The 15,791-nt window shown below is 54.9% G+C and overlaps 1 protein-coding gene and 1 non-coding gene across 9 annotated transcripts in view; both read right to left on the bottom strand.

Moving 5' to 3' along the window:
- ARSG (arylsulfatase G) overlaps positions 1-15,791 on the bottom strand; it is a 103,005-nt gene that overhangs the window by 19,045 nt on the left and 68,169 nt on the right. For all 8 annotated transcript variants that reach the window (XM_006061899.4, XM_006061902.4, XM_006061898.4 and 5 more), the window contains 5 exons: positions 13,749-13,796; positions 12,650-12,761; positions 11,094-11,231; positions 5,798-5,994; positions 4,688-4,768 (listed from right to left, as the gene is read on the bottom strand). In XM_006061899.4, coding sequence (XP_006061961.2) covers positions 4,688-4,768; positions 5,798-5,994; positions 11,094-11,231; positions 12,650-12,761; positions 13,749-13,796 — 576 coding nt within the window. The remainder of the gene's footprint in view (positions 1-4,687; positions 4,769-5,797; positions 5,995-11,093; positions 11,232-12,649; positions 12,762-13,748; positions 13,797-15,791) is intronic.
- TRNAG-CCC lies at positions 5,086-5,157 on the bottom strand. Its single transcript has one exon. It is a non-coding gene; the product is annotated as a tRNA-Gly (tRNA).

Raw genomic sequence — 15,791 nt, 5'->3', positions numbered from 1 at the left:
ACAGGAGTGCCCAACAAATGCGGTCCCGAAAAAACCCAAACAAAACAAAGGCACAACAAAATCCCCTACAGACAGGAATGGGCAGAAGCCGTGCCTGGCAGCCCGTGCACTGAACGCAGGCCTCTGACACTGTGCTTTGGCGCGAAGCGGACTTTGTTTTTAAACTGAATCTGAATGTCATTAGACAAGAGCCCTCTGTCCCACTGACCAAATCCCTAGTCCTGTCCACAACGGACGAAAACAAGCATGTGTTCATTTGAACTACCTGCTTGGCCCCTCAAGCCATTATATGAGTGTCTCAGGGCAGAAGAACGCACCTGTTCTGAGGAGTCCACATTCTATAACCTTCTAAAGAAGCAGCCTTCGTTTCTAAATATAAATATGTGCCTTTGCCAAGGATGCCCGGAGCTCAGACTCTAGTTTTCTAGAAACACATGGAAGCCAGGCCTCTAGTGAGGCCAAGGACTCCAGCTGGCCTGGGTGGCCGTGAGCGGGGTGGGGGTGTTCCGAGCCTGGTGGCCGGTGGCCGGAAAGGGGACATCACTTAACTCCCACTGGTCCCATCAGCGGACCCTGCCCCCAGCAGGCCGGCTGCCAGCATCCTCCCCACCCCGCACTCCTCTGACCCCTGTCCACCCCCCCGCACCCTCTCTGACCCGTCCGCCCCCCCCGCACCCCCTCTGACCCCTGTCCGCCCCCCCGCAACCCCTCTGTCCTCTGTCTGCCCCCAACACCCCGTCTGACCCCTGTCAGCCCCCTCTAACCCCATCTGCCCCTCTCTGACCCCGTCCGCCCCCCCGACCCCTGTCCGACCCCCTGCACCCCCTCTGACCCCTGTCCGCTCCCCCTACTGCTGTCTGCCCCCCATCCCCTGTCCGCTCCCCCTCGCACCCCCACCCAGACAGGCAGCTGGGCGGCAGAGCCGGCTTCCCAGTGGGAAAGGTTACGTAACTGCCGAGTAGCATCGCCTTACACCAAGGTCTCCCAGAAGGCAAGGATGCCAAACTCAGCAGCATGTTTCCTCATCACCAGGGGAGGAAGGAACAGCTCTGCTCTTCACATAAAGCAGGGAGGATTCTCCAGACAGAGGAGCCGTCCGTTAGGGAACAAACAAGGCGCCAGTTCTGTCCCGAAGAGGAAAGAGGTCTGGAGCGGGGAAGGGCCGCTGCCGTGACGCGGGGCGGGTGTGGGGGCACTCAGCGGCCGCCCGCGCCCCGGGCCCCTCCGCCTGGGGGAAGGCCAGGCCGCCAGCGGTGCCCCTGCCCCCGGCTCAGCCTCTCACCCCCGCAGGGTGCCGGCCAAGCCCCGCAGAGCATCCTCGCCCAGCACGGGACGAAACGCCGCTCCAGGAGACGCTGCCTCATCCCATCAGCTGAGCACTGCCCGGGCCAGGAGAGGAAGGGAGGATGGGGAGGGGGCGCCAGCGCGTGGCCGGCCGTCCCGGGCTGGCAGCGGGGGGAACAGGGCGGTGCTCCGGGTACTGTTTGTGAAAACATGGACTGTCTTCTCGGTTTCATCGACTCTCGGGTGAGGCCTGCTCCCAGCAGTACACACAGGCCCCCACTGACCAGGCACCTGCCTGAAGATCTGCCCAGCTGGACCCCGGCCACACCCCCTCCTCTGGGCCCTGCCTGGACCCCGGAGCCCCCCGCAGTGTCCCGGGCAGAGGGGAGAGAGACAGCTGCCGCCAGGGTGGAGGGGAGCCGATGCGGAGGTCGAGGTCGGGGCAGAGCTCAGCCCGCGGCCAGAGGCACCTGCGTGACCCCCCAAGAAAAGCTGAGGCGCCCAGCCCCACTGCACACTCAAGTGCCAGACAACATACATATCCATATACACCACGTCTTCCCCATCCATTCACGGACGGGTGGACACTCCCTGGCGGCTCAGTGGTCAAGAACTCACCAGCCAATGCAGGAGACGCGGGTTTGATTCCTGCGTGGGGAAGATCCCCTGCAGGAAGACATGGCAACGCTCTCCAGCGCTCTTGCCTGGAGAATCCCATGGACAGAGGGGCCTGGCAGGCTACAGCCCATGACCATGGGGTCACAAGGAGACCACACGACTGAAGTGACTTAGCTCTCACAGTTTGTTCCAATGATGATTCGGAGTCCATTCCGCACTGCGCTGGACTCACATGTCTCTTTTCTTTGCATTTATAAGTTCCTCCTCTCTCTTCCCTACAACGTATCTGCAAGCCTGGTTCACTAGTTTAAAGCTGCCTCCTAAGAGACAAGATGAGACAGGTCCTCAGATAGGAGGTCAGAGGTCACCTTCTTAGGGAACAGAAAGCTCCCCAGAGAGGGGCCCCCTCCTGAACAGTTGTGTCCCCTCAACCCTGGCCTCCACGCCTTCAGAATTTTCACCCTGGAGAGTAAAAGTGATCCCAGGCCCCTCTAACTGAGTACTGAGGATGGAACCTGGCCTGAGGGCTCGCCAGGCGCAGAGAAGAGGAACTGCCGCTCCTGGCTGGCACTGTATTTCCCTAGGTGATGGCTGCAGATTAAAGAACCTGCCTGCAGCGTAGGAGGCCTGGGTTCAAACTCCGGGTCAGGAAGACCTGCTGGAGAAGGAAACAGCAACCCACTCCAGTATTCTTGCCTGGAGAATCCCATGGACAGAGGAGCCTGGCGGGCTACAGTCCATGGGGTGGCAGAGAGTTGGACACGACTGAGCGACTAACCCACACACCATGGCTGCAGCTTCTGGACCCATTTCCACCAGTCTGGGTGTGGCATCTCTTCCTGGTCCAGCTGTTCAGGAACCAGGACTCAATTACAGCACTCTTGAACAGGCGGGGCCAATGTGACTCATGCATGAAGTCACCTGGTCACTGAACAGGTTTGGAGGAGGCGGCACCCAGTTCTCCTGACTCCCATCACACGTGTCCAGACAGGAGGCATGGTCAGGGTCCAGCAGCCACTCACCTGTAAAGTTCTCAAGGGGTCTGAGCCAGGGACGCCAGATTAAAGCCCTTCCTTCTCACCACTGGCCATGGGACACAGGGATGTTCCAGCTTCTAGGTAGCTATGAACTTCCTGCCAGACTAATGTGAAAGGGGGTTTGTGTCCTCTGACCTGGAGACAGCTGGGGGCCACGAGTCAGGCCAGCCAACCAGTAGGACGACAGGGTGAACCCAGCCCCAGAGGATAATCTTGCCAAGCCCACCTCTGAACCCCTTGGACACAGGTGCTTTCTAAAATTTTATAATTTTTAATTTTATAAAGTATATTCATTATAAATAATATATTAATATGAATAAATATTATATTTGGTATTATAAAATAATACCAATTCATTGGTCAAATGAAGGTAGGGAAAACTAGACTTAAACCCTTCCTTGGCCTTCCCAGGTGGCTCAGTGGTAAATAATCTGCCTGCCAATGCAGGAGACATGAGTTCGATTCCTGGTCCAGGAAGATCCCACAGGCCTTGGAGCAACGGAGCCGTGCGCCCCAACTACCCAGCCTGTGCTCTGGAACCCTCGTGACTTGGAGCCCACGCTCTGCAACAAGAGAAGCCAGTCGTGAGAAGGTCACGCACTGCAGCTAGAGAAAGCCTGCTCAGCAGCGGAGACTCAGCACAGACAAAAATAAGCAAACACATAAAATGATTTTTTAAAAACCCCTCCTCCACCACCCAGAGGTGACCACTGGCTCACTTTTGTTGCCCTGTCAAGGCTTTTCTGAGACCACGTATACTTAGTATGATACAATAAGATCATACTTTACATGTGGTTCTGTGACCTGCATTATTCACTAGAAACTATTTTGTGTAACTGTTTCCAGGTGAGTCATAGGCACCTTTGTCAGTGGTTCTGCATGTTTCCTTAGAGGCATGCACCATAATTTCTTGGAGGCTCCTGTCTTGCTGGGTTACGTGTTTGTTTGTTTTTTTTAATCTACAGCAAAGAGCATTCTTTCGCATACATCGTTGCGCACTTGGCTAACTATTTCTTGAAAACAGATTCTTTAAGGAGGAATTAAAGCACCATCAGTCACGCATGTTGTTTAAGCCTTTCATCTGTACTGTCGAATTATCCCCCGCAGGGCTGCCTTTCAGAGGGTGAGGGCCTTCCAGAGGGTGAGGTCCGTCTGGGGAGACCATCCCGGAGCAGATGGGTGCTGAGCTGAGAGTGAAGGATGTTAAATAAAGAGAGGCAATACGCATCAGCATCCTCAACTTGGTAGCAAGCCTGGCTCTGTCCTCCCCAATTGTGTGACTCCAGGCAAGTTTCTTAGCCTCTCTGAGCCTCTTTCTTCAGCTGTAAATGGAGTTATTACTACCTGCCTCTCATGAAGGTTTAGAGACGACACACACGGAAGCCTGGCATAATTGTGCACTAACCATTTCTTGATGAAGTAATGGTTGGATGGATGAAGGGATTACTATAAACAAGGAAAGAAAAGAAAGCAAGGGGAAAGAGCAAGGTCGCCAGGACGAAGGTACAGGCAAGCGTGTTTGCTGGACGGTCCTCAGCCTGGCCTCTGGGGGCAGGGCTGACGCACTGGAGGAAAGGAAGGGATGACCGAGCGCACACCAACTGTCTCCGCCCCAAACTGTTTCTTTTCTGGGAGCTGGTGGCTGTGAGTAATCTATTCCTGTGTCACAAAGATGCCCCAAGGCTGGGAGAGAAATCGGTCCTCCCAGAGGCTGTGTCTCCCGTCCCCACCCCCGGCGGAGACCATACCTCGACGAGCCTGCCACGATCCGGTGAAGGGCCCCACACTCCCGGCCAGCTCACACTTCTGAGCCCACGGGCCATTGTCCCCTAGAAACCAAGAAAGGTAACACCGAGTCAATGGGCTGCAGGACACTGCCCATTGTAGCCCCACACCCTTGTCCTGGCACCGACTGGAGAAAAGGACTTGTGAAAACAAGTGTGACCGCCACCCTTGGAGGGCCACCCTTTGGGGGGAGGGTGTCTGCCTCCCACGGCCCGCAGAGACGTGGGCTGTCCCTGCCCGAGCTTGCCCCACGCTGGAGCTCTGGCCTCTGGCTATGGACTCAGCAGTCCCCTAACCAGCGTCTTCAACTCAGCAACTGTTTGCTGTTTCTGTTTTGGCCACACAGCCTGTGGGGTCTTAGTTCCCTGACCAGGGATCGAACCTGTGCCCCTACATTGGGAGTGTGGAGTCCTAACCACTGGGCCACCAGGGAAGTCCCCAGCAACTCCTTCCTGAGCACCCGTGATGACCCAGTGCCTCCCACACGTCACCTCCTGACCCTCCAACCTGCGGTGGAAGAGGCTCGACTGGTAGCTCGACCCTGCCATGGAGGACAGAGGGGCTCAGAGGGGCTAACGGAACTTTCCCAACACAGAGGTTCAAACACCAGTGTCCACAGCCCTCGCACCAGACAGGGACCCCTGACCCACACTGTTCCTGAGTGGGTCCTCGAAACAGCCCACCGTGCAGCTCTGATCAGCCAGGAGACGTGAGCCGTGCCCGGTGGTAACGTCTGGGCTGGGGAGGGCGGTGAAGCGGGGTTCCAAGGACTGCCCGGGGGGACACAGGCTCATGACGTCAAAGTCACTCGTTAACAATTAGGAGCAGTACCCAGGTGATTCTGACCAGCACCCGAGGGGCTGCAGGGGAGCCAAGCTCTCCGTGCAAGCCCGTCGGGGGTGTGGCCTCGGGGACCCACACACACAGGCCGGTGAACACCAGCGGGGCCCCACGCTCAGGGCAAGCCCTGTGCCGCGGCGCAGAGGGTCACTCGCTGAGACGCTGCTCCTCTGGGGGCGCGCGCAGGGTTACCCATTAGACCCGAGGGAGGCTGGCTGTGGTTTTCTATCCACCTGTAAACCAGAGGAACGTGTTGTTTTTCCCCACGAGGTCAACTGTGTCCTTGATCCGGCCCACGAGGTGGTCCATCTCCCGCAGGCCCGCGCTGTACGGCCTTTGACCCCTGGGTCCTGCTGATGGCGGCGTCCCGGCCAGGGGCACGTGCATGTGCGCCAGGCCCACGTACAGCAGGAAGGGTCTCCCGCTGGTGCTGAAACGAGAGAGCCGGACCATGACCTCCCAGAAGGGCCCGGGGGCCCAGCGGAGACCCCGGAACCCCTGCGGCCCAGGAAGCACACATCTGTCTACAACCTACAAAGACAACGTGCAAGTGACCTGGTTAGCGGGTTAAAGTCTGCAAGTCACTGTTATCATCCTAACCGCCCTTTAACACTTATTGCAAAACTGACTCACAGAGTCTGAATTCACCCTCGTGAGAACGCCCAAGTTCCCTTTTCCGGATGAAGTGTCAGGGGCTCAGGAAGACTGAGAGACAGACCCGAGGTTTGTAAGCGACCGCATCCGGGTTCAGACTCAGTCCTGGCTGGGAGCTCAGACCCGGCCCTGAGCTGCTCATGCGAACGCCCAACACACACATGCTTTCAGGCTTTATCTGCTCTGTCAGGGCATTCAGGCCACCATGTCCATTCCTAGCCTCGGGCCTTTCTCGGGGGTGAACGGATGAGTCAAGGTGACCACAGGGAATTCCAAGGACACAGCCAGGAACATCCAGACCATGGTCCTGCTGGAGGCCTGGTGTCTGGCCGCCCCTCTGCTGATCCTGCAGGATCCTCGGGGGCTCTGCTTCCTGCCCACTCCCACCTGCATTCCAGGGCGGGGGGTGCAGGGTCAAGGGCAGCAGCAAGGACCCTCGGGGAGCCCTTCCCACAGCCCATGCCTGTGGAGGAATACGGCGAGGGGCGGCGAGGAGCTTCTCAGAGGGACAGAGGCCTGGCTGTTCTGTCACCGATTGGACCATAAAGGAGGCTGAGCACCGAAGAATTGATGCTTTTGAACTGTGGTGTTGGAGAAGACTCTTGAGAGTCCCTTGGACTACAAGGAGGTCCACCAGTCCATTCTAAAGGAGATCAGTCCTGGGTGTTCATTGGAAGGACTGATGCTAAAGCTGAAACTCCAATATTTTGGCCACCTGATGCAAAGAACTGACTCACTGGAAAAGACCCTGATACTGGGAAAGATTGAAGGTGGGAAGAGAAGGGGACGACAGAGAATGAGACGGTTGGATGGCATCACCGACGCAATGGACATGAGTTTCAGTAAACTCTGAGAGTTGGTGATGGACAGGCAGGCCTGGCGTGCTGCAGTTCATGGCGTCGCGAGGAGTCAGGCACGACTGAGAGACTGCGCTGAACTGAACCTGGCACTTAACTTTCAAACGGGCCTGAGCTTTCCCGGCTCACCTCGGTTCACACCCCCCACCATGTCACGTTCTCTGAGTCCCCCCAGGCTCAGCTCTGCCTCAAACCTGGAGACCCCCTGCATCCCGACTCCTGGGGTCCCCCAGTTGAGACTGGGTGGACTCAGCTCTCTTTGAAGAACAGACATCCTGGATGCAGACCTCCTCTTCCCCATCTTAATCAACAATTTCTTTCTTATACTATGTATAAAACAGATGACTTCCCAGGTGGCCCTAGAGGTAAAGAACCCACCTGCCAATGCAGGAGACATAAGAGAAATGGGTTCGATCCCTGGGTTGGGAAGATTCCCCTGGAGAAAGAAATGGCAACCTACTCCAGTATTCTTGCCTGGATAATTCCATGGACAGAGGAGCCTGGTGAGCTATAGTTCATGGGGTTGCAAAGAGTTGGACACAATTGAGTGATTAACAAGAGATAAATACTTAAAAAAAAAAAAAAGACAACTAACGAGAACCTGCTGTATAGCCCAGGGAACTCTACTTGACATTCTGCGGTGACCTACACAGGAAGGAAATCCGAAAAGGAGAGGATATATGTATAGGTATAGCTGATTCACTTTGCTGCACAGAAGAAACGGATACAATATTGTAAAGCAATTAAGCTCCGAAAAAAATAAATTAAAAAAAATCAGCAATTTCCTTGCTACATTTCTATAGTTTCGTTGTCCAATGCCGTAGCCACACCATGTGTGGCTATTTCGACTCACGAAAATGAAATAAAAGAATGCAGCGTCTCACATGCAAGGGATGAGCCTTGCAGACATTATGCTATGTGACATGAGCCATCGCCCAGGGACAAGCATGGCCAGGTTCCACTCACAGGAGGTACCCGGAGCGGTCAGCTTCAGACAGACAGGAAGCAGGATGGTGGTTGTCAGGGGCTGCAGGGAAGGGAAGACAGGGGGCCGGTGTTTAATGGGGACACAGTTTCAGTTTGGGAAGACGAAAAGTTTCTAGAGGTGTATGGATGACCCTGGGCCGTTCACTTAACCTCGGTCATCAGCTCAGTGGGGAGTGCCAAGCCTCCCCGGCAGAGCTGTGACTATTAACTGCCCAGAGTAAGCACTGAATAAACGGGAGCCTTTAAGATCCCCCAGAGAAGTAAATGGCAACCCACTCCAGTATTTTTGCCTGGAGAATCCTATGGACAGAGGAGCCTGGCGAGCTACAGTCCATGGGGTCCCAAAGAGTTAGACGTGACGTAGCTTCTGAACACCAAAGAACATCACTTCCATGTGGAATCTAAAATATGACCCAAATGAACTTATCTAAGAAACAGAGACAGATTCACAGAGAGCACACGTGCTGTGGCCAAGGCTGGTGGGGCTGGGGGTGGAGGAGGGGGACTGGGATTTGGGGATTCGCAGATACAAATCATCATAACAAGAAGGTGCTACCAATTAGCTCTGACTGTAAGTTCCATATGACGATAGGGAACTGTAGTCCATATCTCGTGATAAACTAGAATGGAAAAGAGTGTAAAAAGGGATATATAACGGGGTCACTTTGCTACACAGTAAAAATTAACACAACACTGTACATTAACGATGCTTTCATTTAAAAACAACAATAAGAAAGAATCAGCCTTCAGCATTCCTGCTAGGTCAGGAATCTAAATTCAAGTAAAGACCCAAGGAAAAACGTTCAAAGTCCTGGGGTGAGGCCCTTGCCGAGCGCGGGCAGCAAGCCACAGTCCAGTGACCCTCCCCCAGTGGTTTTGACAAACAAGTCCAGGTGGGTCGGGGTCACGGAGGAGAAAGGAACACAGATGGGGCCTCTTGTGTGCTGACTCTTCAGAAACCACAGGCGACCTGGCAGGTCAAGTCCTACAGAGACCAGGTGCCTGAGGATTATCCTCCAAGTTAAAAGCCAACAGGATTCATGTGACTTTTCACTCAATAATGAATTAATAAACTCACAAATGCTTTGCCTCTTTCCTGCCACAAAGAGTTTGTTTGCTGATGTGCTTGTCTTCCAACTGGTCAGTTAACTGGTTTGAACAGCACCGCGCCCTCTTCAGGGCATCCGTCAGCCCTCAGCCAGCGCCACTCCCCCGAACCCCCCAGGAGCACCGAGGCCCCACTGTGAGTGCAGCGGGGGACGGGCCCCACCAGCCACGGACTGGCCGCCCGCCCCAGGGCACCGTGAAGCCAACACAGCGCCCAGGTGGGAGAAGGGGCTTTTCCCTCTTCATACCAACCGTCTGAAAAATACAAAAACAGGCAGACCAGCAAAACAGTGTTTCTCAGAAAGGCCTGAAAAACTCGTAAGATGCCATCTCTAAACCCTAAGGTGCAGCTCTCAGAATCTGGGTCCCAAGCAGGTGGTGTGATCAAGAGAAACAGACCCATTGAATACCGGCCCCCAAAGATATCCAGGGTCTAAGTCCTAGAATCTCTGTTACCTTGTACGACCAAGGGCACTTTGTAGATGCAATGAAGCTAAGGGTCTTGAGATCAGAGGCTTTTCTTAGACTGTCTTAGTAGACCCTAAGTGTGAAAGTGTTAGTCACTTCGGTCGTGTCTGGCTGTTTGCGACTCTATGGACTGTAGCCCACCAGGCTCCTCTGTCCATGGGGATTCTCCAGGCAAGAATACTGGAGTGGGCAGCCTTTCTCTTCTCTAGGGGATCTTGTCGAAGCGGAGATCAAACCCAGGTCTCCTCATTGCAGGCAGATTTTTTACTGTCTAAGCCACCAGAGAAGCCCAGTAGACCCTAAACATAATCACAAATGTCCTCCTAAGACAGAGGCAGCGGGGGGTCCTTGACCACAGAAGAGGAGAGGGCAAGAAGACCACAGAAGCAGAGACCAGAAGGAAGGGGCCAGGAATTCCCTGCTGGCCCAGTGGTCAGCACGCCACACTTCCACTGCCCAGGGTCTGGGTTCCATCCCTAGTGGGGGAACTAAGATCCTGCAAGCCCCTTGGTGTGGCCAAAAAAAAAAAGCCAGAACGATGCAACCAGAGCCAAGAAATGTCAACAGCTGCCAGAAGCTGGGAGACACGAGAAGCGATTCTCGGGACTTCCCGGGCGGTCCAGGGGCTAAGACTCCACCCTCCCAATGCAGGGGCCCAGGTTCAATCCCTGGTCAGGGAGCTAGAGCCCACGTTCTGCAACTAAGCCCGGCACAGCCAAAAAAAATAAGTGAATATTTTTTAATAAAAGAAAAAGAAACGATTCTCCCTGGAGACTTGAGAAGGAAAGAGTCCCACTGACACCTGGACTTGAGCCCCCATAAGACACATTTCAGACGTCTGGTCTCCAGATCTCTAGGAGAATACACTGCTGTTGTTTCAGCCAATAAGTTGGGGGTAAGTCTGTGACAGAAGCGAACATGCCCTGCCAACTTGTGAGCCCAACAAACGCTCTGAATGCACAGAAGGCAGTAAACGGGCCCTGGCCTCGAGGGGTGACGCGCCGCAGCGAGGACACGTGACAATGACGAGGGCGTGGTCTGAGCGGGACCCTGGGAAGGGACCCGCACCTACGGCCCTGGTAACCCAGGCCTGGTCAGGTAACCCAGGAGACGCCAGGACAGGCTGTTTTCCAGCTTTATTTGTTGTTGTTCAGTCGCTCAGTTGTGTCCAACTCTTTGTGACCCCATGGACTGCAGCACGCCAGGCTTCCCCTGTCCTTCACCAACTCCTGGAGATTGCTCAGACTCATGTCCACTGAGTCAGTGATGCCATCCAACCGTCTCATCCTCTGTCGCCCTCTTCTCCTGCCCTCAGTCTTTCTGAGCATCAGGGTCTTTTCCAAGGAGCATCTCTTCCAGGAGACATGCGTGCATCTTTGTTGGGCAATGGGACTCTGCCATGGCTCTGAGCCCCCCTGGGCACAGGGGACACGGGGGTGAACGCAGGGCTCCTCACCTCGCCTGCTGGATGAACTGGGTGGCCTTCTCGGCATACTTCTGTGCAAGGGCGGTCAAGTTCACGGGCTGCTCCACGATGTTGAGGTTTTCGTACAGAGGAAGGGCCACGTCAGAGTAGCAGTCCCGCTCGAGGTTCCTGTGTGGAAACCACAGATGGTGGAACACTCATTCCCACGACCCGGGTAGTCATGGAGTCGGACAAAACGCCGCGATGCGGTGATGCCCATAAATACAAAACGCCGAGCAGCCTGGCCCAGATGGTTTTTCCAGCCTCCCACTTCCTCTGAGTGTAAAACCGATATAATACCTCTGTCCACTCCCTTCTAGCAGAAGTGTGCACTTCTTAGGCAAGCCTGGCCACCGTATGAGGCTCCCAACGACTTTTTTGAGCTAGGATGTTATTATTCCTATTTTGCTGGGAGAGAAACTGAGGTCTAAACAAACTGAGATACTCAAGCGGAGTCCCAGAGCCAATCAGTAACCTTGATTTTTCCCATGGACCCCACCCTCCCAACTCAGGGAGACCCAGGTGGACTCTCCAGCTCCCCATCACGGCTCCACTGTGACCTGGGCGACCAGGTAAGCGCAGTTCCCTGGACAATCAGGAGAAACACTTGCCTGGGTCCACGGTCACACAGACCACAGATCAGCGCGCAGGGAGCTTAGAATGTAACAGTGTCTCAATAAATGGCCATTATTACACTAACTACTGCGTTATTAATAAGCCACCTGAGACTCACTTGCCCCAAGCGGCTCAGACACCTGCACACCTTGCAAATGACCGCAGAGCACGCTCTGAACAAGCAGAGCACCCGGCTTTATCACCTGGTTACGGTATATCGCCTTTTTCTGATAGGAAACGTATTGTGTGCTCATTACAGAATATTGGAAAAATACAAGGAGAGAGGAAAAAAAATGAAAACTTCTTAATGGCACGACCGGAGTGAATGAACCGTGGTTGCCGTTCTGGCGTATTTCCTTTGGGGCCATTAGAGGTGTAAATACAGACGTAGTTCAGATCCGTGTTGATGATTTGTTTCCTGCTTTTTTCACTTACTATTCTATTGTGAGCACTTCCCCATTTCACTGAATACGTTCTGAAAGCATCCTGTTGAGTGCCTGCGTGGCATTCCAACGCTGGGACGCCGGCTTATTGAGGGCGGGGGTGGGGCACGCCAGGAGCCCTGCGGATTTTTCCTCCGTCTCCCTCCTCATGTCCCCTGGCGGGACAGGTGCGTGGTCCAGGACAGGAGGAGGGGGGCCATCTGCGTGAGACCTGGTAGCACCCCCTCCCCCACTGAGCTCAACAGTCCGAGGAAACTGGAAAAATCCAACTAAAAAAGTGCTGTCCCCTCATCTCCACAGAAAGTGTTCTTGCCCGTCATGCACATAATGCATTTAAAATTTGCACTAAAGGTACGCGACCTTTCTTTGCTGCGGTTACCGGTCCTCCTTGGCCTCGCTCGTCTCCTCCAGGTGGACCACACCCCCAGGTCCAGATGGACCGCTTCCCCTTGGTCTGATGCCCAGAGCCAACACCTTGGCCAGAATTACCTGGATGGTCTATGGCCCCGGGGACACGCCGGGCAGGGGGGATGGTTGTAGCCAGGGCAGTCGGTGCAGCCCATGTCATGGCTGTATGGGACCCCAAAGTAGTAGTCAAAGCCTGGAACAGAAGCACCGATTAGACCGCGGGCCTGCGTTCTTACACCCAGGACAGAAATTTAATTTTCTGTGATTTAATTCTGCAGTGTTATGAGTATGCAATTAAAAGAGGATTTGATGAATATCCCTCGGTAAGTATGCAAGGAAAACATGTTGCTGGCTCCCAGCCGCAAGACTAGATTTGCAAAACATCTTGTGATTAGAGTTAACCCAAAAGGGAAGGAAGCGGGGAGAATTCCTGGACGCCTACCATGCCCACTGCTGTCCTGGACACAGCAGGAAATATCTGGGGCAAATCTACTACCTGCACGACACTTTGAGGGATAAAAGAAGACATTCTGCCCTCAAGAAACTTCCCATCTGAAGGCGAGATAAGAAATAGAGATTTAGCTTGAAGAGCTGGCTTCCCAGGAAGCCAGCAAGAGAGATCAGAGGAGGAAGGCACCCCAGGATGCTGGGGGTGGGGGGGCTGGGGTTGAGACGGGAAGCTCAAAATGCTTCTCAAAATAGCTGGCGTCTCAGCTGGATGCCGAGGGCTGGCAGGATTGGACCTGGGACGGGGGAGGACGTGAGGGTCAAAGTGAGACCTGAAAACCCTGTGTTGACTTTTTTCTGAGACCCCTCCACTCATCCCACCCCTTCCCTACCCAACCCCCCCAGTCCCTGCTTCAGTGAAGCCCTCAGACAATTTGACCTCGTACCTCACGGGACCTCACGGGGGCCAGTGTTCCCTGACATGGGAGAACTGGGTCAAGGAAAATGCTGATGGCCTTGCGATGAGAGGGCCCCGAGGGGAGACAAGAAGGGGGCCAGGACAGGGGCCAGGCGAGAGGCATGTGAGAGGAGAGGCAGCCCCGGGTACCCCAGACCCCCCCAAGCAACCCTGTGAGCGAGGATGTCCTGACTCAGGAGAGAGGCCGCCCAGGATGAGTCTCTTCACACAGACACCTCTGTTTCCCAGGTAACCAGTCCCCCGGGGAATCCTTACCACGGAAGTTGGGATGGTGAGAGCCATGGTGCCCAAGATGCCACTTCCCTGCAGGAAGACAAGAGAGAGAGGCTCTCAGAGGAGTCCCTGAGGGCCCCACCCCGCCGGGGGGCAGAGCACACGCTCGGGTGTCCATCGGCTTTGCCCTGCCCTGAGGACATGCAGAGAGGCTGTACACGCTGTGCCAACGCCCAGCCTGGCTCTCGGGGGTGGAGAAGTAGTCCCCAGGGAGACAGAGAGTAAGCCAGGATGACTCAGGACTCACAGGAGATGCCCAGGGAAGGGGAAGACGGGTTACCAGGAGCCCAGAGGAGTGAGAAGGCTGAGCTTCTGCCCGCAGTGAGGGTGGAGAGCCCACGGCACCCCCCCCATCACGGGCCGCTCTGCCCCCTGGCGCTGGGGACCTTGCCAGGGACCGGGGAGCAGGCGCACCGCCCACGTGGCCCCAGAGCTGCTGCTCGCACCTGGTGTCATTTTAAAATTCTTTCTAAAATGATAATAAATATGTAAAATTGCACCAGCAGGAAATGTAAAATAATAGGAAAGGCAGAAAAGTAGGACTGAGTGGTAAGTATACACCTAGGGAAAAACCCATTAACACAGATCAAGGTTAGAAGCAAACGGGCTTCCCTGGTGGTCCAGTGACTAAGACTCTGAGCTCCCAATGCAGGGGGCTCGAGGTCGATCCCTGGTCAGGGAACTAAGACCTCATAGGCCACAGCTAAGAGTCTGCATGCCACAACTAAAGATCTTGCATGCTGCAACTAAGACCCAATACAGCCAAATACATTTAAAAAAAAAAAAGTAAAAAGATTGTAAGCAAGGAGAGAGTGGTGTCAGTGGGCTCCATATTCCTTCAGCAGGCTTTTAATTTCCCCTGTAAGTGTGCTTCTGGGAAAGGCATAGTCTCAACAAAGAGAGATGCTTTGGTATCTTGTCCCAGAAAAAAATAAAAGAAGGTATAGTGAGGGGTGAATAGTTATCTGTAATCAGTTGCCTTCTTGGGGTTGAAAGGCTTGAAGAGGGAGGGGCAAGTGCGATCCAATCCAACTTGAGAAGAACCCACCCCACCCCCACCCCCCTCTTAGGGTCAGAGAGCCCAGGGACCAAAGCCCCTCCCCCGGCTGGGAGTCACGCGGATGCTAGGACCGGCTGGCGAGGATGCTCAGCCCACACTGAGAGCCTCATCGGGATCCGTGCCTCCAGGCTTGGAGACAAGGGGCCGAAAGGAGAGCAGGTTGGGACCTTAACGGTCCCGCCTCCTGCGGAAGGGGGCTCATCCTCAGGGATAATGAAGACCCCCACTCTGGTCTGATGGTCTGAAGCATATGTCAGGCTCCTTGGCCCAGAGCGGGGGTCGAGCAGACCCACAGAAATGCCTGCTTCCTGCAGGCCCCAACAACATCCCCACGGGACCCTCGTTGCCACATCACTGTGTGGAGGCGGGGAGGGCGGCGGGAATCCTGAGGGACCCGCTCTCGGAGAGTTAGGAGAAAAAGCACAGGCGTTAACAAAGGACATTTATTTTTCTGACTTCACTCTGTAAGACAGGCTCGAGGTTCCTATTTACAGAGAAGAAATGGAGACGCAGAGGTGGAGAGCAGACTCGTGGACAGAGGAGGGGAAGGAGGCGAGGGACCACTGAGAAGCCGGCATGGACACATACCCTACCGCGTGTAACAGAGAGCCAGTGGGAAGCGGCTGTGCAGCTCAGGAGCTCCCCTCGGTGCTGTGATGACCTCGAGGGGCAGGATGGAGGCGCGGGGAGGCTCAAGAGGGAAGGGGTATATGTGTGATTGTGACTGACTCGAGCCCAGGTACAGCAGAGACCGCCACAGCATTGTAAAGCAATTGTCCTCCAATTAAAAAAAAGCGCAGGTGGGCTGAGGATGCCCCTGGGATGCTGGGTCGTCCTGGCCGCTGCTGAGAGGGGCGGGAGGAACTAGTTCTGTACCTGGTTTAGTCCACTGTTGGCTCAGCCGCTAACTCGTGTCCGACTCTTTGCAACCCCAGGGCCTGTAGCCCACCAGGCTCCTCTGTGCA

The sequence above is a fragment of the Bubalus bubalis genome, chromosome 3 (assembly GCF_019923935.1).
Source record: "Bubalus bubalis isolate 160015118507 breed Murrah chromosome 3, NDDB_SH_1, whole genome shotgun sequence".
Lineage (NCBI taxonomy): Eukaryota > Metazoa > Chordata > Mammalia > Artiodactyla > Bovidae > Bubalus > Bubalus bubalis.
The sequence above is the reverse complement of the archived record's forward strand: the minus strand, read 5'-3'. Positions and strand labels throughout refer to the sequence as shown.